We start from the raw sequence: 23,914 nt of genomic DNA, 5'->3' as shown, positions 1-23,914 counted from the left end.
AATCAGAAGACAGCGCTGAAAGCATGTTTTTCAGCAATCCCAGGATTGTGGCACCCAAACCACTGATGCTACTATAGCAGCAGACAGCAAAAACATCCTAGTAGAAGAAGAGTTTGTGAGTCCACAGTCAACTAGGTTTTGGTTCTCACTTTTAGGCCACTGTGTACTGGTCGGTTGGGTTTGTTCACTGGGCAGCCCGATCTGTTCAGGGACTGGCTCAGGCACTCTGATAAGGATTATATGTGTCTCAGCCACTACTAGGACAATCACCCTCAAATCTGGATTTTGTATTTGTTTTGGAGAGGCACTTTGATGAGACAGTGCTTGTCTTCTCAAACAGCATTGCAGTGGGTAGGCAGAGAGTAAATGAGCAGCTAGATGCGGTATGGTCAGTAGAGATTCTTCCAGACAACTGGCTCTCTGTGGAGTAGTTTGTTTTATGATGCAGTAACTCAGGGCTATCTATCTGTACACTCTCTGTCACAGCCATGCTCTTAATGTCCCAGGGTCCTGTGTGTGGTCTGGAGGGGGACCAGCAAGCCAGCCAGCCAGGCAGGCAGGTGCTTCATCTCCTTCTGGGGATGAGGAAATCCCCAAGACATCATGATCCCAGAGACTGAGCTGGAAGACAATCCACGCTTCACTGGCAGAGTCAGGCTGCTGCCTGGGTGGGGGGCACAGCAGCAGAGCCAGACAGCTGTGTGAGCACTGACAGGGACCTGGAACACTTCCCGTGCACCAGCTGTTGGGACCTGAGATAGGCAGAGCTCAGTGGACAGGGCACCAGGCACACTGATGCCATGCACATATGGACCAAACAGATATGGACCAGAGAGCAGTCAGGACCTGTTTGCTTCCAAAGTGACATCTGTGAGGCTGGGATAGGAGGAACTTCTCTTCTTCTGCTTCCCTGAGCCCCAAACCTAGACACTCTGCTTCCATGTTGCTATAGGTTGGTTGTGGGCTCTAATGTGTGGTCTGTGCATGGTGGACAAAGAAATAGAGACTCTGACCCACCTACTCCATCCAGGCCATTTCCATTCCCTGCACCCATCTCCTGTTCTCCCTTAGTGCTCTGAGTCACTATGCACTTGACAATTCACAGATGTTATTCCAGTTACTTTTGGCAAGAGCACTATGTCAGTGACCCATCTTCGGGGTGTGTGTGTGTGTGTGGAGGGGGACACTGAGGCCCAGAGAGACATAAGCAGCTGGGAGACAGCCACATGAGCCCGTTAAAAAAGGAAGTCGAATTTCAGCCCAGCCCAGCCCAGCCCTGTAGCCTGTGTCCTTCTCTTGGAGAAGGCAAGCAGACAGAATGGGACATGGCCACATGAGTGTTCCCTCTCCTGGCCCCGTTGCCCACCCTCCTGGGACTTTACCTTGGTTAGCCAATAATCAAGCCAGCGAGTAACCATTTCCCAGCCTCTAGGATCCTTAGCCATCCCAGACCTGTCTCCTCTTGTGATGGATGAGAACACTGCGCCATACAGGTATAGCGACTCACACACACATTGGTCCCATGGGTGGACAGAGCTAGGTCCATGTCTCACACAGGGAGCTGTCGAGGGGCAGCTGGAGTCCCTCCCCAGGCATCATGTCACCTCCAGTGCGACTCTGGCAAAGGGTGGGCTTGCATTGGCAGAGTGTACCAAGTGCCCAGGCTCTGGGGACAGGGGATGCTGTGTCCCCTCCCCACTCACCATGCGATGGATGTACTTAGTATGTAAGCCGTGCTCATCCTCGTCCAGCTGCGATTCGGCGCCTTCCACATCCTGTTTGTATTTGGGGCTGATTGCCACGATTATCATCACTGTCTTCTGTTAATGAGAAGTGGGGGTGGGGGGAGTGGGTGGAAAGCATGTTTATGGAAGCGGAAAGTGTGGTCCATTTGGCGAAGGCAGGCTGGACAGTGGCCAGCAGTGCTGCAAGTGCTCACGGACGCCTTCACAGATGGAGGGGCCAGGCACCCTCTGCATGCAGAGTGACAGGCACGCAGCCTCTCAGGCCGTACTCTGTTTTCCTGCTTTTCCCCTCTGCCCTCCCTGTCCTTCCTCCACTATGCTGGGCCACAGATGTGTCTGGCATGCCATTTTCCACCAGCTTCTCGAACCCACAGGCTAACGAGAGCCAGAATCATGAAAGTGAGTCTGCACCACTGAGAAGCAGTCCCTGTCACCCTGTCTGCCCACAGCTGGCTCCAGAACTGCCAGGAGCCACCCCCAGCCCATGTGGGCACTAGCAACCCTGAGGCACAAAGCAAACATCTGGCTGCAGACAAAAGGAGGAGCTGCAGCTGCTGCTGCAGCCCTGTGCTGAGACACCAGTGCCTGGCCCTGATCAATTTCTATCCTGTTTCAGCACAAAGCAGCCCAGTGGCCAGCAGGGATCCTGTTCATGGAAAACAAATCCCCGGCCAAGAGGGGGTGTCCTAGGAGCCAGACCACCAACTGGGATGGCTCTCTGGCCTCATCCTACAGGACACGTGGGGGTGGCTTGAACCAGATTTCTGCAATTCTGCTGCCCCCAGCCCACTCCTGCCTTCATTTCCTCCTCTCCTAGTCTGGTAAAAAAAAAAAAAAAGTAGTTTGTTCCGATGGTTATCAACCACCTGTGTCTGGTTTGGCTGTAATTTCCTGCCTGAGCCTGTCTGGGAGGGCGACCCCATCCTTCCTTTCCATGTATGGGCTCAGCGTCCAGTGAGAGCAGGCCCCAGTGGGGGTGGGGTGAGGTGGGGGGATGGGGCATGCCAGCATTTCTTTCATAAAAAAAATCACTTCACAAGTCGCTGGGTCTCTCACCAGAAAAGAAGCCGCAGTGTTTAAGAATGTACTTACATCCCTAAGGTAGCGTTCCATCCACTTGATGATATCGATGCCTCGAATTCGGTCCTCAAATATGTCAATCTGCAAGGCAAAGAAGTGGCAGGTGGCCCCCTTGGTGATAGCTGGGCATTCCAAACCCACACAGTCAGCTGGGGATGGGGGTGGGGGTGGGTTGGTATCTGTACAAGGGGAGGCACAAAAGTAAATCTACAAACAAAATTTTCTTCAAAGAGTGCCAATTTCAACATTGTGATTAGTAATCATTGCAATGTAGTGGTACAAAAATTATCTCTGGAGCTCCACCATAATGGCTTTAAAAAATTGGAGGGATACAGGACACCACTGCCACATTGGATGTAAGCCAGCCACATACCTCCAATGTCAGATGGGTATCTGTGGTTTGAAAATTCAAAAGGCATTTACACACTTCTGGAAGGCTCAAATGGATGTGTGGCATGTCAGATCTGGGATAGATCATGAAGAGGGTATTATGTTCAGTTTCGATCTATCCTTTTCAAAAAGATTGCATGAAACTTGGAGCAGGTCCAAGCAAGAGTCGCAGAAACAATTACTGAGATGGCAGGGGAAAAGGTTTACAGGGAAAGTTAAGAAGTATGACTCCTGGACATTGAGAAGACTGGTATCTAACGTTGGCCTTCAAGTCTTTGGAAGAGTAGACAAAGAGGAAAAAACAATTTGTTGTCTCTGTTCAAACCCAAATCAGAAGGCCTTTCTTGAACACATGCTTGTACTGCAGCACAGACTTTGTGTGTGAATGCACATGTATGTATCTGTGAGTGAATGGACATGTATGTGTATGTGTATGCATATGTGTGAGTGAGTGTGTGTTTCCACGAGTGTATGTGAGGGAGAGGTGTGTGCATGAAGACACATACAATGCATGCAGGGGTGTGTATGTTTAAGTGAATATGCATTGATATGTATTGTATATGTGCATGAATGTACATGAAAATGCATGTGTATTTGTATGAGCGTGTATATGTATATGTATGTATATGCATGTGTAGCATATGTGCGTGCGTGTGTGTGTGCAGGCACTCGTGAAGAGTTTACACTAGAATGGGTGACTCAGGGAGTGTCCTCTGGCAGGTATAATTTGGTTCTTCCGCACTGCTCCTAAATTAATTGTCCTAAGATGTCACTCTGCTGTTGAGGGGAGATCAGGTCAAGTTGAGCACTTCAGCAAACTTTCTGTGCCACCCATGTTGCATGTGCCTTTCCTCGCACACGCACCTGGTCTACTCCCTAGTTAGTGTGGCTTAGACCTCCCTGCCCTGGGAAGCCCGGCTAGGCCAGAACCGACTCCTCTTCTTCCTCGTCTCACCTAACTACTCCATCACGTCCCAGTGTTAATGGATAGTTAACAAGCAATCATAGCATTCATCTACTGATTAAATCTACCCTGTCTCCTCAACTTGACTGTAGGCTTCCTATGGGAAAAAAGCGGCCTTGAGTTTCCACACTGTCAACTGAACATAGGGTTGAACAGGTGTTGCCTTAATGAAAGAACAGAAACCAGTCAATGACTTGCCTTTCAGTTTGGATGATCCTAGTTTTAAAATGTTTGATGGGGCCCAACGCGATAGCATAGTGGTTAAAGTCTTTGCCTTGCACGAGCCAGGATCCCATATGGACACTGGTTCTAATCCCGGTGGCCCTGCTTCCATCCAGCTCCCTGCTTGTGACCTGGGAGAGCAATAGAGGACGGTCCAAAGCCTTAGGACCCTGCACCCACGTGGGAGACCCGGAAGAGCTCCTGGCTCCTGGCTTCAGATTGGCTCAGCTCCAGCCATCACGGCCGCTTGGGGAGTGAACCAGCAGACGGAAGATATTCCTCTCTGTCTCTCCTCCTCTCTGTATATCTGCCTTTCCAATAAAAATAAATAAATCCTAAAAAAAAAAAAAATGTTTGATGGCCAGATTGACCACATGGGGCTCAAGGAAGCATTCACAGCTCTCTGTGACTGTGTGAGCAACCGAGTTCTGTTATATGTCAGGAGAATGATATGTTGGGGTGCAGCCTGTGATAGCCAGCACCCATTGACAAGGGGACAAATGAAATTTGGCTGGGTCCCCCAACCTCTGTCCTAAAGGTGGGTCCTACAGCAATGGAATAGTAACTGCATCCTCAACCACTTCCCCCACATCCTAAATGAGCCAGGATACTGGAAGTCCAATTAGTCTAGGTATTTTTAGCTACCAGCCCTGTTCCTGTTCCTGTCCATCCTAACGAGCACTAATCAACTCCTTAGCCCACAACACTTAAGTATTCACTCCTGCCCACCTGTGACTCACCTATCAACTGAGAGGGGACGGTATTGTGTTGCGTGTAACCACTCCCCTCACAAGCCCCTTTAAAAAGGTCCATGAAGCAGGGGCTCTCTTTCTGGCTAGGTGCTTCCACTACTCTGGCACCCTGACTCTTGGCTGACCCAGTACAGGTAATTCCCTGAGCATGGTCCCTGTGTGCTGCTTAGATGGGACAATGGTTATTACAATGTTGTTTCTGGTCTGTGTGCTATCTGGAGTTCCAGGAGGGGTGAGGCCTAGCAGTAGTAGAATGTGGGCAGAGAGGCCAGGGAAAGGTGAATGTCTGCAGCTTTGTAAGTGAGTCCAGGTTCTTTGTGAGTGTGTCCAGGTTATTTGTTGCATGTCTCTTAGGATAACATATATTGTTGGGGAAGCTGGGACATAGGTCTTCAGCTTAATGGATGGACTTAAGGATGATGACCATTTGTTTGTTTGGGGATTATGATTGGTTGGATTATGATTGGTTGGATTGCCGTATGGACTTGTGATTTCTACTGTGCTCCATTATCACCAAGCTTGGTTAATAAAGACTCCTTAATAAACCTTAGACATGTCTGGTGTGATCTCGCTCGCACCCTGCAACAGATAAGGTGGCAGAACTGACAAGAGGCGGTGTTTTTGCTTCTATTAACACCCACCTGCACCACCTGCATGACCTTGGAAATGTCACTGAAACTGCCTTATTCCCTTTGTTTGTCACACATGGTTCACAAACCTCCTGCTGTGGTAGTTTTTGGGATTAAAATGAGTGACTAGGAGAGGAGCAGGTCCTATTGTCAGTCATGAGATAAGCACTCAATCTATAGTAAGCATTGTTTTTTAAAGGTTTATTGCCACTTATTTGAAAGGCAGAATTACACACTCAGAGAGACAGAGATCTTCCATCTGCTGGTTCAGTCCTCAAATGGCTGCGGTGGCTAGGGCTGGGCTGATTTAAAGCCAGGATCTTCTGAGTCTCCCATGTGGGTGGCAGGAGCCTAAGGACTTGAGACATCCTCAGTTTCTTTCCCAGGCACATAAACAGGGAGCTGGATTGGAAGTGGAGCAGCTGGAACTCGAACTGGCACCCATATGGGATGCCAGTGCCACAGGTAGTGGCTCTACATGATGTACCATAGAGAGAACCTGCATGGTAACCGTTAACATCCCACCATCTAAATTATTCCCTGTGACTGAGATGGACAGGGTGGGAGGGACAACGTGCTAGACAGGCTCCGTTTCTCCAGATCACTACCACAGTCCCCACATAGTTGCCAGTAGGAGCTAAATTGCGTCCCTAGGGTAGGCCCTGACCCAGTGGGACACATCAGGACACAGTCATGTGAGCACATAGAGGAGAGACCATGTGAAGAACACAGCCACCTATACAAGCCACAGAAGGAAGCCTTAGGAGGACATCCCTGTTCCTCGCTGAACCCTTGCTGTTCGGCTTCTGAGCTCCAGAACTGACCAACCAGCATGCTGTGGCAGCCATGGGCCTTCCACACCTCCCCCAGCGCCCTTGCCTCTGCAGGCATAGGAGCCAGGAACACCTCCTTTGCCTGCAGCAGAGTTCTGTGGATTCCCTAATATCTGCCCAAAAAGCTCTGTAACAGATCCTTTATTAAGGTCCCTTCAAGTCACCCATTGAGTGTTTCATTCCCTTAAGGGGCTCTTGAGGTACCAGGAGTAATTTAGCTGGTTAGGGCTTCAAGACTGCACCCACTGTGCAACTTCAGAGTGAGGTGGGGCGACGACAGATTTGAGTTCTGCCAAACAGCCCTTGACTGGTAAGGTAAACAAAGCCTGGGCTCTCTCTGCACCTGCCTCTGTCGGGGGATAGGGGAGTCAGTTTTGCTTCTTTGGAAAATGATGAAAAGTGAAATCTTTACAGAAAGCTTGGCGTTATAAATCTTGTTTGGTTTTATGTCATGGCTACCATAGAGCTTTCTGAGTGCAGAAATGAGAAAGTGAAATATCAGTCCATATATGTAGCCAGGAGGTTGGATTGTATAAATTGCATCTTTGTTTTTTTTAAGGCTTTCAAATACTACCATTTAGAAACATTTATTAAAGAGGAGGGGCTGGCATTATGGTATACTGTGTTGGACTGCCACCTGCAACAATGGCATTCCATATGGGCACCAGTTTAAGTCCTGACTGCTTCACTTCTAATCCAGTTCTCTGCTCATGTGCCTGGGAAAGCAGAAGATGGCCCAGACAGCCAAGCCCCTGCCACCCTCCTGGAAGTCTTGGATGGGGTTCCAAGCCCCTGACTTCAGCCTGGTCTGGCCCCAGATGGTGTGAACATTTGGAAAGTTCTCTCTCCCTCTCTCTTGCTTACACAAGTAAACCTTGTAAAAAGTGGTGACCAATAGAGAATGCTTCAAATAAAAAAATCGACCTAAACAATGCTAGGGTAACATTAAAAATGGACATTTTGTTGGCAAAATATTCCTCTTTATCCTCCAACATTTCTAGTCATAGGTAAGTTGCTCAGGTTTTTCCACTTACTCTCCCTGACACTGAATACCCAGAAGGCACCTGGGAGAAGGCAAAGATGCCATTATTTGAGAAAAGCCAGTCCTTTGAGAAGTGTCCTGAGGTATTTGACTTATCCTAAGAAAAACTTGCAACGCTGTGAGCTGTGCTGTTTCTAGGAGCTGCAGGGGGATGGGAGGAGAAAAGGCTTGTTGCAATTTCTTCAGGGCTAGGTTAGAGTGGCCTCCCCTTGATCTAGACCAGACCAGCTGAAAACCTGGCCCGTTGTTTCCTTCCTGGAAGTATCCGTGGGGCATGCAAGTGTGTGTGTAGGACACCAGAGGTACCCAGGCTGCTTGGATATTACTTTACATAATCCTGTGAAGAACAAAAGACTCTTGTTATATGCACAGGTGCCTGTGGGGAAACCTGCAGCTTTCTGCATCTCAGGAGGCACAAGCAAAGGGGGCACGGGTGGCAAGAAAAGGCAAAGGCAGGAGTTGCTTTTGTAGTGTAGCAAGTACAGCTGCCACTTGCAATGCCAACATCCCATATGGGCACTGGTTCTTTGTCCCTACTGCTCCACTTTCCATCTCGCTCCCTGCTGATGACCTAGGAAAAGTGGCTGAAGGGGCCCAGCGTGATAGCCTAGTGGCTACATCTTTATCTTACATGTGCCAGGATCCCATATGGCTGCCAGTTTGTGTCCTGGCTGCTCCACTTCCCATCAAGTCCCTTGTTTGTGGCCTTGGAGAGCAGTAGAGGACAGCCCAAAGCCTTGGGACCCTGCACCCACGTAGGAGACCTAGAGGAGGCTCCTGGCTTCAGATCAGCTTAGCTCCTGCTGAATGAATGAATGAATCAGCAGATGGGAGATCTTTCTCATTGTATATTTGCCTTTCCAATAAAATAAAATAAAATAAAATCTTTAAAGAAGAAAAGTGGTTGAAGGCCACCCAAGTGTTTGGGCCCCTGCTATCCATTTGGGACCTGGATAAAGCTCCTGGCTCCTGGCCCAGCTCTAGCAGGGGATGAATCAGCGAATGGAAAAATCTCTTTGTCTCTGTCTCTTTCTAACTTCGACTTTCTTGTTTTTTTTGTTTGTTTTTGACTTTCAAATAGATAAAAGAATCAAAAAACAGGCCAAGGGCCAAAGTCCAGCAAGAGTGCAGGGCCAGCTGCTGGTGTGGTCACCATGGCCACTGCACTTGTTGGTTCAGAGGTTCTCAGGCACACTTAGCACAGGGAGAAGAAAGTGCTGGAGGTACTAGATGGTTTATAATCTAGCAAGTTACTGAAAGCCATAGAGATAGGGTCTCTAGTCAAAGAAATCCAGTAAGATCATTTAAAATATCAGCAGCTATCTGTAGTTCCTGCATGTTGCATCGTACTCACTTTTCCATGTTGGATTTTCTCTTTACGGAAAATACTTACTGCAGTTTGGAAGCCATTGCCCAACAGAAAGTTCACGAACTTCACCACCTCCATTGCTGTGTCCATCGAATAAGTGATAAAGACTTTCCCTAAGAGAGATGGTCCACATGGATTAGAAACAAGTTGAATCATTCTAGCCTAACTACTTCTGAGTTCTGCTCAAGGTCTTCAGCTCTTCTAGAGTGATACAGGAATCTCTGGAGTGAAGGTGGTCTTGGGGTTTTGTGCTTGCTGCCAGGGTAGGCTGATGCGTCTGGAGAACTCTGTAGACTGTTCAGGGTCAATGGAAACCAGTGGGACAAAGAAGGGATCTGGCAGGCCTGGGCAGGTCAAGGTCAGATCAGGCCTTCAGAGAGACCATAACGGGCATTAGCAAAAAAAAAAAAAAAAAAAAAAAAAAAAAGCTGCCGCTGGGAACTCTGGCCTTCGAGCACAAGCTGCCTTCTGGTTTCTTAGAGACACTTGGCGTGCTGCCCAAGGAGTGCTCTCACAGCAAGCCAGGAAGCCGACACTTGCTAGGGGCCACCCAGGCTGTGTCCTTTTGATCTCCCAGTGTTGTCCTCTGGCTACCTTGAACTCTCTCTCTAAGTCAACAACAGCCCTTCCCACCCCCTCCCTTGGGGAGAAAGGCCAGGAGGCTTGGGATGACTGAGGCTGGGCTCAGCTCAGTGCTTGAAGGAGAGCTGTGCCCCCACCCACCCCTGGGGCTGCCCACAATCACATTGCTCCTTCACCTGGTCCCAGGCCAGGTCAGAGCAGTGGACAGCACCGTTGGGACAGGCTTGACCATCAGGACTGGCAGATTTCCCCTGAGAGAAGTTCATGTGCCCTGGGGGGAAGAATTCTCTGGGTGTGTGGGCCAGTGGGTTATCTCTTAGGACTCAACTGGGGCATAGAGGGGAGAAAAAAGGGCTGGAGAAAAACAAACAAATGTGAGCCCATGTATATTCATCTGAACATCAGTGAATTGGCTCAAACATAGGGGTGCACCTAATAATCACATTAGCTCACTGAAGCAGGAAGGAGTGTGATTGATGGTGCAGGACTCTTTCTTATCCTATCCATATTCATCTAGTTTCTACCCACATGATTTTAGGCATCCAATCTGTGGACAGACAGCAGGGTTGTATCCTTTCCGGGGCAGCACCTGCTTTCCAGAAGTGCTCAAAATGAAAATATATAAGATTTTAAGATGTCTGGACAGAACATTTCTTAAAAATGAAAACAGCAATGATGCATTGCCATAAAAACTAGTTCTTTTAGCAATTTATGGGACTACAGATTACAGATTCCCCAAAAGGAGTTGACAGTGGCAAAGGGCTTCATCTCAAGTTTGGTTTGGTGTGATGAGCCTTCCAGATTTGGGAAGGGCTCATTTGAAGCACTTGAGCTGCCACAGTGGCATAGTATGTTAAGCCGCTGCCTGTGATGCTGGCATTGGCCATAGGTTTGAGTCCTAGCTGCTTTACTTCTGATCTGGCTCCCTGCTAGTGGGCCTGGGAAAGCAACAGATGATGGCCCAAGTGTCCATGCCACTGGATACTTAGATGGGATCCTAGATGCCTGACTTCTACCTGACTAAGCTCTAGCTGTTGTGGTCATTACAGGATTGAACCAGGGTAGTGATCTCTCCCCGACTATCTCTGTAACTATGCCTTTCAAATACATACATGTTAAACGAAGCAAAACAAAACAACACCCAGCTGAGCCTCTTTAGCAAGCACAACTGATAATAGTTCCACAAGTAGTAGCTGTTTCCTTAAGATTTCTGGAACCAACAATCCTGACTGACGTTAATAGGAGAACATTTTGGTGATATTTCAACATTTCTGGTTCTGGCAGTAAGCATGGAAAAGAAAAATCATCACCTGACACAGCTGAATGTTTCTTTAAATAAAAGGCTTCATTTGCTTGTGGTTGTGAAGCAATATGGAGACTGTGAGGACTATTTTTTTTTCCAAACAAGATTGCTCATTCCTACAGGAAATGACCTCGTTCTTGATGGCCGCCGCGAATTTACGATGAGACACCAGGGCCCTGTCCTATACCACACTGACAGCCCATCAATTTCCCCAGGGACAAGTCCCCTGGAAAGCGCCACTTAGCAGAGAGGGAGAGCGTTGGCGTTATTTGCTGTCGGAGTATGAGCTTTAAGAAAATCTAGGGCTAAGCAGTTTGTGAGCTGTTCTGGAAGTGTCGGAATCGCTGAACACATTCCTACAAAACTGCGGGCTACTGTTCAAGCAAGAAGGAAAAAAAAATCATTTCCTTTCTAAGGTCAAGGGTTAGCACTCATACTCCAGACTGACAAGAAGAGGGAGAAAACAGCCTCGCCAAACAACTTACGCAACTCTTCCGGCAAATTGCTTGTCCTCAGAGTGCCTCTGGCTGGAGAGTTGCTGGGGGGTCGAGGCAGCGCAGCTGGGGCGGGAGCCTGGGGAGCCTCCTGGGGAAGCCCAGCTCGGTGGGGCGGTGGGCTGTGTGGCTGCTGGTCCCTGCGAAGGCACATACATTGGCAGGAAACGCACATCTTTCACAGAAGCAAACCCTCAGGGACACAGAACGGTTCTAAGAACCACGGGAAGCTCTCTCTCTCTCTTCCCTCTCTCTTCCTCAACCGAGAGAGAAGGAAAGAGGGGGTGCTCCAGGGAGCTGCCATCAATCAGATTCAGCTGGCTGCCACATGTGAAGTCCTGAGCTGGGATGGAGGAGCGGGGTAGGTGGGTTTGGGGTGTGGATGCAGATCTGATTTCTCCATTCAAGGGTTGTCTAATTAGGAAAATAAGTCTCATGCCCAGGGCAGACAAGGTCACCAACACAACAGTAGTATGACGTTGGGGAGGGCTGGGAGGACACACTATTTGGGTCATTCAGATAAAAAAGGACATAACTTTCATCTCATGATGGATAACATTTCATTAGGTATCAAGAGGTGAAACAGGCCATGCAGACTTGAAATTACCTATGTTGTTCACAGATGTTGAAGAGCTTGTGAAGAAACTGCCACCACCTTGTGATACAGCATCTGTGTAATGATTGGGCTTTTGTTGGTATTGCCCAAAACTCCTGTGTTGAGATGGACAGGCCAGGTGCGAGGTGTGGGAGGCAGAGAGGATGGAGAGCGTGCTCCTGCCCCTTGCGTGTGGCTTTCTGAGGTCACGGACATGCAGGGCAGGGCATGGGCACCCACTTTTTCCAGGGCAGATCTGCTGGGCACAGAATATGTCCAGACATTGCCAAGGCTGCCGCAGCGTTGGCTTTCTCAGTCATCCACCTTCTCACTGCACCTGGCTGGTAGAGGAGTGGGGAAGGGAGTCCTGGTCTATCGTGTTGCTCCAGGATTGTTCCTGGAAGTCCAACTGACTGGCTTCTCTGTAGGCATTCACTGGCCCGTATTAACTCTTCCTGAACACAGCAGAAGTTGCTCGATCCTGTTTTCTCTTGCAGTGAGACCATATCTCTAATGCTTTATTCCCTTAAAAAAAGATCTGAAACAGGGGTTCACACAGTGGCTCAACAGGCCGATCCTCTGCTGTGGCTCCAGCATCCTATACGGGCACTGGTTCTATTTCCAGCTGCTCCACTTCCCATCCAGCTCCCTGCTTGTGGCTTGGGAAAGCAGTGGAGGATGGCTCAAGTCCTTGGGACCCTGAACCCATGTGGAAGACAATAAAGAAACTCCTGGCTCTTGGCTTCTGATTGACTTAATTCTAGCTGTTGCAGTCATTTGGGGAGTGAACCAGTGATGAAAGAGCTCTCTGCCTCTCCTTTCTACAAATCTGCCTTTCAAATAAAAAAAAAATCTTAAAAAAATTTTGAACCATATGTAACTATACTTTAAAATTTTCAAAACCTAGAGAGTGCAGGATTGCAGCTGACCTAGTAGTGGAGACACCCACATCCCATGTCAAAGTGCTTGATTGGCTCTTGGGCTCCTGAACACTTTGTGAAGCAGCAGTATGGGTTAGGTAACCGGCTTCCTGCCAACATGCATGCAGTTCCCAGTTCCTGGCTTCAACCCAGCCTAATCTGGGCAGTTTTGAGTATCCAGAGCATGAATCCACAAATGGGAGTGCATGCTCTCTTTGTCTGTTTCTGCCTCTCCAAAAGTGACGAATAATCCAGGTAGTGAGAACACGGATGTTTGCTATTTGCTTAAAATTGTTTCATGGCATAACTTTCAAAAGCTTTTATTATAAAATCCATATGCCCCATTTTTGTAGATTATTGCTTTTGCGTTCACATTTCTTACCCACAAGGATAATAAAAAATTGTGAAAGTCTTATGTAATGGGAAATAAAATAAAATTACACAGAACCTCAACTATACTACATTTCCAAAATATGAATGTTTATGGCGATTATTTTTATTATTACAGAGAAAATAACTCCTATAAAATATGTTTTCATCTAATGTAGATTCATACCTGATTCTTTCACACTAAATTCTTTCAGGCCCAGAGTTGCTTGGTTGTTGTCAAAGATGATGTCTCATTTGATAGAGAAATGCTAATGCCTTGATCATATTAAAAAACTATCATATAAAAACAATATCATACAGATTAATGACAGGGTAAACACCCTGTACTAAGATTTTCTTTGAAATGATCAGTGTGCAGAGAATTAGCTTCTGTGCCTGAACCCATTTTTCATTATCCTAAAATGATGAAGTAAATCAAGAGACCACGGCAGGCTGAATTTGTTGTTACAAAGCCAATTACTCTGTACTGTCTCTGCAATTCTTCTGTAAATCTAAAACTATTTCAGAAAAGTACTATTACCTTCCCTGTCGACACTACACTTACTTCCTAAAGGTGCTTAAATGTTGTTTTTTTTCTGGGGTCTTGGAAACTTTTTTCTGTAAGCATGTTTATGCTGCTATAAAGTCAGGTTTTGAGTAATTCCATATTTTAGACTCCATGTATTTTTGTTTTGGAAAAATGAGATCTGTCCATCTGCACACTATCCAGCTATGGGGAAATCAGGCACATGCCTTTTCTGCCATTGCTAATAATGTGGACTTTAGTTTTTCAATAATATTTTTGAGCTAATGACCAATTTCTGTCCCTCAGAAAAAAATGTCACTTTACTGAGGCCTTCACATCTCATTCTGCTCTATAAAACAGTGTCCTTGACTTTGAGTGCTGTATAAAAGTTGTGTCTGAGAAAGTACAAATGTTTCATCTCCTTTCCAACATTGTCATCCACGAGGAAGCTCTACTTGCATGACTTCTCCCAGTATGCTTTAAATCCATCAACTAAAAGAAAAGACTCAAAAGAGCAAACAAGGAGAAAAATGACTAAGAGGTGCTATGGTTTGAGTGTGCCCCCCAGGAGTTCATGTGCTGGGAGCCTGGTGCTCAGGGTGGTGGGTGTTCCGAGGTGGTGTGGAACCTTTAAGAGATATGGCCTCCTTTGTCACTGAAGGCACTGCCCAGGGGAGGAAGGACTGGAGAGGGTGGAAGTGAAACAGCCAACCTGGCCCCTCCTGGTCTCCCATTCTTGTCTCATGTCTTACCAGGAGCTCTCTCCCTCTTGTATAAGCCTGCATCACATGTGGGGTATCTACCATGATGTGACACAGTCAAGGGAAGCTCAACACAGGTTGAATGAATGTAGTTACTGGATCTGAACCCTCTAGTCCTCCAAACTGTGAGTCATATACGGGCATGCATAGATTTCAAAAATCGTTTGTACTATAATAATTTTTTCATGCCATTTTCTATAAACTTTTTCTTTAGAAAGATGTCCAATCAGATCAGCTACTTTTAGTTTTATTTATTTATAGTCTTATTTTTAAGAATGTATGGGAGTGGGAAAGAGGCAAAGAGAGCTCCCATCTGCTGGGTCACTCCTGAAATGTCCACACCAGCCAGCTGGGAGAGCAGGGACCCAGGACACGCAATCCAGGTCTCCCAAGTGGTGGCAGGAATTGAATTATTTGAGCCATTTCTGCTGCCTCTCAGGGTCTATTGAGGTAGGAACATGAAAGAAAGTAGGAGCCACAGACAGCTATTGAATCCAGGTATTCTAACATGGGATACCTGGATCTTAACTCCCTAAATTAAATGACCACTCCCCGCAAACTTTATGTAGTCACCTTGTAAACATCTTGTCTTTACAATGTATGTAGCTTCAGATATTGTGTAATAGCAATGACAAATGGCATTCATACGATGTTAGGCAAATAAAGTCATGAAGAATCTGCAAGAAGCGTAGGAGAGACCTAACAATGCCCTTCAATGTGTAAGAATGCTTTCATTACTAAAGAACATCATTGGCTATTTTAAATTTCCACCGAGAATTAATTGAATTCCAAATTTTGAAGTCAGAAGTAAGTTGAAGCAGAAGCTAGAACTACAGAGAACTTGCAAAGAATCATTGTCATTGATGGCCAAAAGAAAAATCTAATCCATGGGCTCAAAGTTTAGGTCTGAAAGCAAAAGAAAGTATAACTAAGGGATTTTCCTTCAAAAGAATTTTAACTGGTCATTACTGGATTTTTATGCCACCCAGTGTCTGTGTCCATTTGATCTGAAAAACCCTCGCTTGCATGTTCTGTAGCAGACCTACAGAGAAGTTCAGGCCATCTTGGTTGTATACACAACCCGTTTTTCACGTTACAGATGTCTAAAGTAAAGGGCTGTAGTACTTACTGATAGCATGGAGGCCCAGGGAAGGAGCAGTTCCTTTGTGCAGGTCTCTCTTCTTGGTCCCAGGGGCTGGGATAATTCGGAACAACCCTGTGCACAGGGTGTGGGCCTCTCCCACTGGCTCCAAGCCGGGGCTGCCCAGGTAGAGCTGGCTGGATCGCTTGCTGGTAGACTGCTGGAGGCCAGTCATGGCCATCTGTAGGGAGACAACAAAGAGAACAGAAGGAAGGTTGCCTCTGGCTTCCACACACAGAAGGAGAGGCAAGCTTGGGGCACCTTTTTGTCTTTGTTATCAGCTCAGGGGCCCAGATTTCTTGTACCACCTCTGTGATGCTTGCCAGATTTTTGTACTAATCCTTGAGAGTTTTCATGAAATCCACTTACTATATATTTTTTTTCTTCCTAAATAAAAACATATGTGAAATCACGAGTTTGGTATTCTAATTGGAACACTCAAAGAACTTTTAAAAAATATCTACCCACGCTCTTATTTTAATAAGAGGCTTAGAAGGAGTCCAACCACGAAGAACCATGCTCACACCACCACTCCTACTATAATTCTCCAAGTGGCTAGAACCTGAGGCTGAGAAATTATCTTCATGATACATGGAGAATGACCACTTGCTCCTTTCCTCCCTCAAAGGGATGTGTACACACATTCTCTCTCTCTCACAAGCGCACACACACACACACACACACACACACCCCATTTCTTCTTAAAAGGATAAATAGATGGAAACTTGGCTCGTCCCTGTGGGAAGGAGCCAAGAGCTGGCAATGCCTTCGATCTCCCCTGGTCCTCTTTTGCTAAAGGTCACATGCACTTGGGATCAGGGAGGTTTGAAGAGGGCAGAGTTGGAACGAAGCCAGGGCTGGCCGTGAAAGTGTAACATGAGAACAAATGGGTCCCAGGCAGGCCTAGAGAACGAAGTCAGCTTCCCTGACTGAATGAGAAAAGAGGACTGAACTCATGCCAGAAGACAAATGCTGGGAACCCAGCAATGGGCCAGAGACACTGCTCTAGCACTGAGAACACTGCCCAACCTCAAGGGGACCAGAATGTGAAATATCAAGGGTCTGAACAGAGCCAAGTAGGCAGTCCCGCCAAGCCACTGCTACTCCTGCCCAGGGAAAGCAGGAGGACCCCTGACTAGGTAGAACCAAAAGGCACCTGATCATTTCAAAATAAATTCACTGTTCCCAGCCTTTTTGTTGATTGGATGAGATCGGGCTTTTTCAGGGTGGTATGGCCATAGACTGTTGATTGGAAATGTGATAATCAAGTTGGCCTGTTACATAAAAGCAATAAAAAGTCAGGAGCAAGTTGGCGTGCGAAGATGTACAACAAAGCAAAACTGGCAAGGAAGCAAGCAAGGAATCATCAACTAAGGTCGGCGGGGGGAGGGTGAGAATGAGGCCAAGAATTTTAATCTTGATTGAGGAAGCAGTTAGCTATCAGTTTTCAAGGGCAGGGGTGTCCAAGAGTATACTGGCCTCTAGTTTAGAACTGAAGACTAATAATCAGCATGTTCAGTGTGGCTGTCTCCAGGTACCCCGTTGTCTGGGTTCAGGAAACTTGGTTGAGTGACTCTGGCCATGTGCCTAAGCCAGCTCATCCCTTGTCCAATTTGACCATGACACCAGCTGCCATGCTTCCTCTAGTGAGTCTGCATGCCACTCCAACCCAGGCTGTGTCCTACCTGTGACCCAGGAGCCTTGTACTGTTATTGCTTCAATTTGGGAATGACAATAGTCAGGTCTAAGGAAGGCAAGAGGGGGAGAAAAGCTTCTGCTGGGCTTGGCCCAGGATCTAACAAAGGAGGCCAAGACTTAGGAGACAGGCCCACAGGGACCCCTGTGGTCTGGGACAAGCTGGGGGCAGGCTGGACATAATCCAAAAGGTCCAGAGCACTGACTGGCATTTCAGGGCATCAGGTAAGTTCTGCTGCTCTAGGTAGGAAGGGCAAAGACACTGCAGTCATCAGAGGAGCCAAGCACAAGTGGAACACTGACAATCTGGTTGTATATCTGAGGATTACTTCAACAGTTTGTGGAAAAGAGCAATGAAGAGATACATTTATTTTGTTGCAAACAAGTTTGAAATCCATGCATCCATTTTTCATGGTGTTTCCCTTGAACTTCAGAGAGCACATAGAACTTCAGCATGATCACACCTGTCTTGATCCTGTCTCCTATGCTCTCCCTGGCTTATCAATCTTAGCTTCATCTTGAGCCCAGCTTGCTTCCATCACTGGACCCCTGAATTCATCATACTTCCTTCTCAGAATGTTTCCATCCTAGATGGTTGTAAATTCAGGCCAAACATCATCTGTTCAAAGATGCTCACCCATCCACCAGCTTCATCCAACTACCTACTCCAACCCCCTATTTTCTTCATCACCCATGTGTTTGTGTAAGTAAGCATGACTGTTCTCTGCCAACTTCTTGCTGCCTTCCCTACTAGACTCTGTGGAAGCAGGGACCATGTCCATTCCCCATCATGTCCACAAACTCAGTGTACCATAGATGAAGGAATAAAGACTGGAGATGATCATAAAATAAGCTGTACACCCGGAGAAGGGAAGCCACTTAGAACTGCACAAAGTGGTGGCCAGGACCTGGGTCTCCTGAGATGTCTACACATCATCCATGTCCATGGTAGCATGCAGGAAGGTGTGTTACTAGTGTCTCCCTACAGAAGTCAGAGGGGAAAAAAAAAACATGGTAAAAGAAGAGAAACATTGTCAGGGAATGTCAAAGCTTTTGCAACAGGGTAAGAGTGGCCTGAAAGTAATTCAGATGAAGTTTTCAGTGTTTGGATCCATTTTACTTTCCATATCCATTAATGACTAGCTAATAATATTTTATTTGCTTTAAAAAGGACTACCAGGCTCTAATCATAGGGTTTCTTTCCCAAAAAGCGGATGTTAGGGCTGTTAATCAAAAGCCTTTGAATCAAGGTCATATGATTTCTAACAGATTATTTTCTGCACAGCATGTTTTTGTCTCATAGCAACAAATCATATCACTAAAATCATGAAAGCATGTGGGATAAGTGTTTGATTATCTGGAACTTTCATTTCTGCAATGGCCACCTGTGATCAAAAGCTAGACAGCTTATGTGAACAGATGACAATGATCCACCTCATTGATTTTTAAAATTAGGGTACTGACCATACAGTGCTCTATGCTGTCCATTTATTTTTTGAAACAAAAAATATTGACTATCAGAGGATCAATCAAAATCAAGCTTTCCCTTTCCTAAGTGGATTTTGACTGGTTTTGTCTGGAATTTGGCTGATGATGGAAAAGTTGCTAAATCAACTCTTTTTATAAGGTAAATGAGTATTTTTTTCAATGCTCAGGTTACTCTGACCCATTGTTACGACCAAAACTTGCCAGTTCAGCTGGATACTCTATTTACAAAAATGGTTAATACTCATTAATCACTCAACGCCTGCCAAGCCTTGTTCTATCTAGGTTTCTTATTCAGGATTCTTTTTTTTTTTTTTTTTTAAAGATTTTATTATTATTGGAAAGCCGGATATACAGAGAGGAGGAGAGACAGAGAGGAAGATCTTCCATCCGATATTTCACTCCCCAAGTGAGCCTCAATGGGCCGGTACGCGCCAATCCGATGCCGGGAACCTGGAACCTCTTCCGGGTCTCCCACGCGGGTGCAGGGTCCCAAAGCTTTGGGCCGTCCTCGACTGCTTTCCCAGGCCACAAGCAGGGAGCTGGATGGGAAGTGGAGCTGCCGGGATTAGAACCGGCACCGATATGGGATCCCGGGGCTTTAAAGGCGAGGACTTTAGCCGCTAGGCCACGCCGCCGGGCCCTCTTATTCAGGATTCTTGAGTTCAATGTTTTGTTTTCCTAAAGAAGGTGTTTGATTCAGGACAGAATCCTAGTACCTTGCTTCAGCCTCTGCATCCTTCACTTCTAGCACATCTCTCTGCTGGCCCACCTGCCTTGCCTTTGTTATCTTAAGGAATCAAGCTCGTGTGTCCTTGACTGTTTCAGCTCAGATGGCAGACATTCTCTGGCCACTCCATTAACATCCAAAACTGAGTATTCCCTTGCAGCGCCTATGACTTATCATTTTGTTATCCTATTTCGACTTCGTTTCTGTCTGCTTAGTAGACTGTGAAATCCACAAAGACAAGGACCATAGGGGTTGTATTCACTACCATATACTAGTACCTAGCAGAAGGCTTGGCAGTTAGAAGGATCTTCAAGAGATTTGTGGAAAATGCACATTACCAAAAAAAAAAAAAAAAAAAAACCACCCAAAAACTAAACATGCATTTCAAAAATGTTTGCATTAGAATTAACTTGCCTTGTATTTCCACTGTCTATGATCTTTTTGGAAACATCATTGTATTTGTTGCATACAAGGATAAATCAATGGACAGGCTCTGTTTCCAAATTCTATGGCCTCTCCTCTTTCTTTCTCTGACAATTAGAGATGACTTTTCCAAAGTTGGAAATTGTAAAGCCTAATTCATGAGGATTACTTCTCTCAGGAAATGAACAGATTTCTTTTGTTCGTTGAACCAATATTTCTGTGTCAAATATACAGCAAGGAACCCCACTGAACAGAAGTGAATGGAATACAATTCCCTTGAGTAACTCAGAATCAATACACAGAGAAAAGAAAGTTTTTGAGTCTGTTTTTAAACACAAACCCACGCTAGGCAGCCTGTGTTGGAGCCACCTACTCAAGAATCATTGCTCAAAAAATAGCTTCCTTGGGAACTCTTCCCCCAGTACCTAAAATTCCATCATGAGTTTACTGGGAAGGAGGTGGAAGGGGAAGGTGGGTGATGTAATAGACAAATGATTTGTCAGTTCTGAGGCAGTGTTAACTACAAAGCAAGAAATGAAAATCTTGCAGAATCCTTCAGTGGGTGCCCAGGGCTGGGTGTTACTTGTCAATTCTGTGACCCTCTTGGCTTGAGCACACACAGTTTTCATGTTCCTGGGCTTTTGCCACTTGGAATCTGTAACCCAAACCCTAAAGGAGTTTTCCATCTATCAGAGAAAGCATCCGACATTTTTCTTCCTTATTAAGAATGGTATTAAGAGGCTTTGTGAGAGAGAAAATAAAACCTGATTTCCAAGTTGTCAAAAAAACATCGTGCTTCAGAATGTCATCAGTTTAGCCAGGAAACAAAATGGCCAAACAGTTACGGGAACTCATACAGCTGTAAGCAGCTGCGGTTGCTGAAAGGCAACTCCTTTTGCTATCATTTCTTCCATCTGGCTTATTTCATCGTGCGAGCATTCTAGCATACAAAGCTTTTTTTTTTTTTTGGTCCACAGGAGTAAATGTAGGCACACATACCCACAGCTTCATTTTATTCCATCTCCTGGATGCAGAAAGTGAGAATCTGACAGTAAGAGGAGGAGTCTCTATGCTTCCTGTTCCCTTTCCCCATAGGCTTGTCGCAGAGGTTTCATTTGGTTGCACAGCCCTGATCTCCCCTGGGGTGAATCCTGGTGAAAAACCTCTGGAGGCAGTAAGAGGCTGACTTCTCTCGGGGGTAGGTAAGGGACAAACACAGGCCATGTTTCTTCGCATTTTCACCTTCTTTGGAAACTTTTTTTTTCCTTTTTGTATTAAAGAGGTGGCCAAGAGTCATTTTTGCTTTAACTTGCAAAAAGCTAAGCTATGCCATTTGCATGGTGATCATTATTTATTTATACACTCATTAATGTAAGGAAGCCAGGCTCGGCTAAAGTCAGGCAGGACCACGTAGCCATGGTTTCCAAAGGCTTGAGCATCCCTTAGGTGAACAGCTCTTTTGAAGTGGTTTTGTTGGCAATTAAGCGCGGTTATAGCCCTGACATGAAACTAAGCATTTGTACACCTGCCCTGAATGCTGAAAAATCTGTGCCTGGGAGAGGGATCTCCAAGGAGAAGCACGCCTGGCAGGGCTGGGCTGCAGGATCCACTTAAATACTAACAGTCATAACTACGAACTGTGAGTATTATGAGCTTACTACCAGCCAGCCGCTTTCCTAGGGCTTCTAATACATGAACTCATTGGGTCCTCACACCCACCTTCATGGTAGCCACTGCTGTGAGAGGAGGGGAGTCGCTGTGCCCTGCAGAAAGACTCAGGGCACTGGGCAGTCCTGCTCATCCTCTCCCTGTGACCGGATGCCCTCAACAAACACCTGCAGGCTGAAGGACAGCAAGCTCACCTTCCATACTCTCTCCTTTCCCTGTGCTTTTCTTTCTAAATTTTCAGCTTTTCATTATTTTCTAATTATAGAAGCAATGCCCATTTGCTGTGAAAAGAAACTAATGGGAGCATATGAAGATAGAAGGAAAAATCCCCATCTCTTTTTGATTCCCTGCTCCCTTTCCTCATGATCACTATTAACAGCTGGGGTGATCCTTCCAGACTTCTTCTTCTTCTTCTTTTTTTAAAGATTTTTAAGACTTATTCAGCTTTATTGAAAAGGCAGATTTACAGAGAGAAAGATCTTCCATTCACAGGTTTACTCCCCAAGTAGCCCCAATAGCCAGAGCTGAGCTGATCCAAAGCTTGGAGCCAGGAACTTCTCCCAGGTCTCCCACATGGTGCAGGGTCCCAAGGCTTTGAACTGTCCTCCTCTGCTTTCCCAGGTGGCAGACAGGGAGCTGAAAGGGAAGTACAGCAGCTGGGACATGAACCAGTACCTATATGGAATATTAGCATTTGTAGGTGGAGGACTAGCCAATTGAGTCATCATGCCAGCCCCCTTTCAGACTATTAAATGTATATATAAACACATACAGCTTTTTGGGGGCGGGCTCCATGGTATTGTAGGCTAAGCATCAACCTGTGGTGCCAGCATCCCATAGGGGCACTAGTTCATGTTCTGGCTTGCCTGCTTTTGATCCAGCTCTCTGCTTATGGCCTGGGAAACCAACAGAAGACAGCTCAAGTCCTTGGCTGCACCCATGTGGGAGAACTAGAGGAAAATCCTGGTTCCTGCTGTTATGGCTGTTTGAGGGTATGAACCAGTGAATGGAAGCCCTCTCTGTCTCTCTGTAACTCTGCCTTTCTAAGAAAAAGAAACAAATCTTTAAAACAAAACAAAACAAAACACAGGTGCAGTATGATAGCCTAAGCTAAATCCTTGCCTTGCATGTGCTAGGATTCCATATAGGTACTGGTTTGTATCCTGGCTATCCCACTTCCCATCCAGCTCCCTGCTTGTGGCCTGGGAAAGCAGTAGAGGACGGTCCAAAGCCTTGGGACGCGGTACCCATGTGGAAGACCCGGAGGAAGCTCCTAGCTCCTAGCTTTGAATTGGCTCAGCTCCAGCCACTGTGGCCGCATGGGGAATGAGCCAGCAGATGAAGATCTTTCACTGTGTCTCTCCTCTATGTAAATCGGGCTTTCCAATAAAAATTATAAATCTTAAAAAGAAACACATACAGTTTTTAAGAATAAACATAGATAGAATCCACACGACATCTTGGTTTATAACTCAATCTTTTTATGTCAGAATGTGCCCGGTCTTCTAGTCCATGGAACACGGACCTCATGGTCCATTGTATAGATAAACCACGGATTGCAGATAATGCTCTGTTTACAGTGGGGTCCCCTCCCTGTAGGCCTATCGTAAGTTGGGAACATCAAAGGTAAAAATGCAGTTAGTGGGCCTGGCCTGCTGAGGCCCCTAGGTTGGTGGCACAGCACACTAGAACACCTGTTGTTTGAGCTTGTGAGCTGCCTGGTTGGGAGCCACTGCAGTCGCCCAGTTTCATAAGAATCACACTGTATATTACCAAGCCCAGAAAAGGCTCGAGTCCAAAATCCAAATGTTCTTTGCTGAATGCATTTTGCTCTCATACTGTCCTGAAGTGGGAAGGCCATAGGTTGGCCAGCTCGAGGTGGGGCTGCTGGCATTACCTGGAACCTCCCTGTCTTGCATCGTGGTTGTTCACATTCTTGCTTACATACAACAACGTTCCCCACAGCACCCTTGCTCCCGTGTTCCTGGATCATTATGTGAGATTGTCTTCTGGAAGATTGTACTAATTTATACTCCTGCCAGGAGAGCATGAGAATATTCCCTTCTAAATAACTCTGCCGAATGTTGTCTCTCAGGTTTTGATTTGGCACTCCTAATTAAGGAAAAGGGATCTTTAAGAAATTTCGCTTTTGGGGTTTGAGTTTTTGGCCTAGTGATTAAATCCTTGCGTGGTGGC

The 23,914-nt window shown here is 46.3% G+C and overlaps 1 protein-coding gene across 3 annotated transcripts in view; it reads right to left on the bottom strand.

Annotated features, from left to right (window-relative positions):
• TRAF3IP2 (TRAF3 interacting protein 2) overlaps nucleotides 1-23,914 on the bottom strand; it is a 47,851-nt gene that overhangs the window by 4,792 nt on the left and 19,145 nt on the right. For all 3 annotated transcript variants that reach the window (XM_058657849.1, XM_058657791.1, XM_058657900.1), the window contains 5 exons: nucleotides 15,706-15,898; nucleotides 11,397-11,545; nucleotides 9,051-9,139; nucleotides 2,838-2,906; nucleotides 1,704-1,820 (listed from right to left, as the gene is read on the bottom strand). In XM_058657849.1, coding sequence (XP_058513832.1) covers nucleotides 1,704-1,820; nucleotides 2,838-2,906; nucleotides 9,051-9,139; nucleotides 11,397-11,545; nucleotides 15,706-15,898 — 617 coding nt within the window. The remainder of the gene's footprint in view (nucleotides 1-1,703; nucleotides 1,821-2,837; nucleotides 2,907-9,050; nucleotides 9,140-11,396; nucleotides 11,546-15,705; nucleotides 15,899-23,914) is intronic.

Source organism: Ochotona princeps, chromosome 1 (assembly GCF_030435755.1).
Source record: "Ochotona princeps isolate mOchPri1 chromosome 1, mOchPri1.hap1, whole genome shotgun sequence".
Classification (NCBI taxonomy): Eukaryota; Metazoa; Chordata; class Mammalia; order Lagomorpha; family Ochotonidae; genus Ochotona; species Ochotona princeps.
Note: the sequence above shows the minus strand (reverse complement) of the source record. Positions and strands in the feature narration are given on the sequence as shown.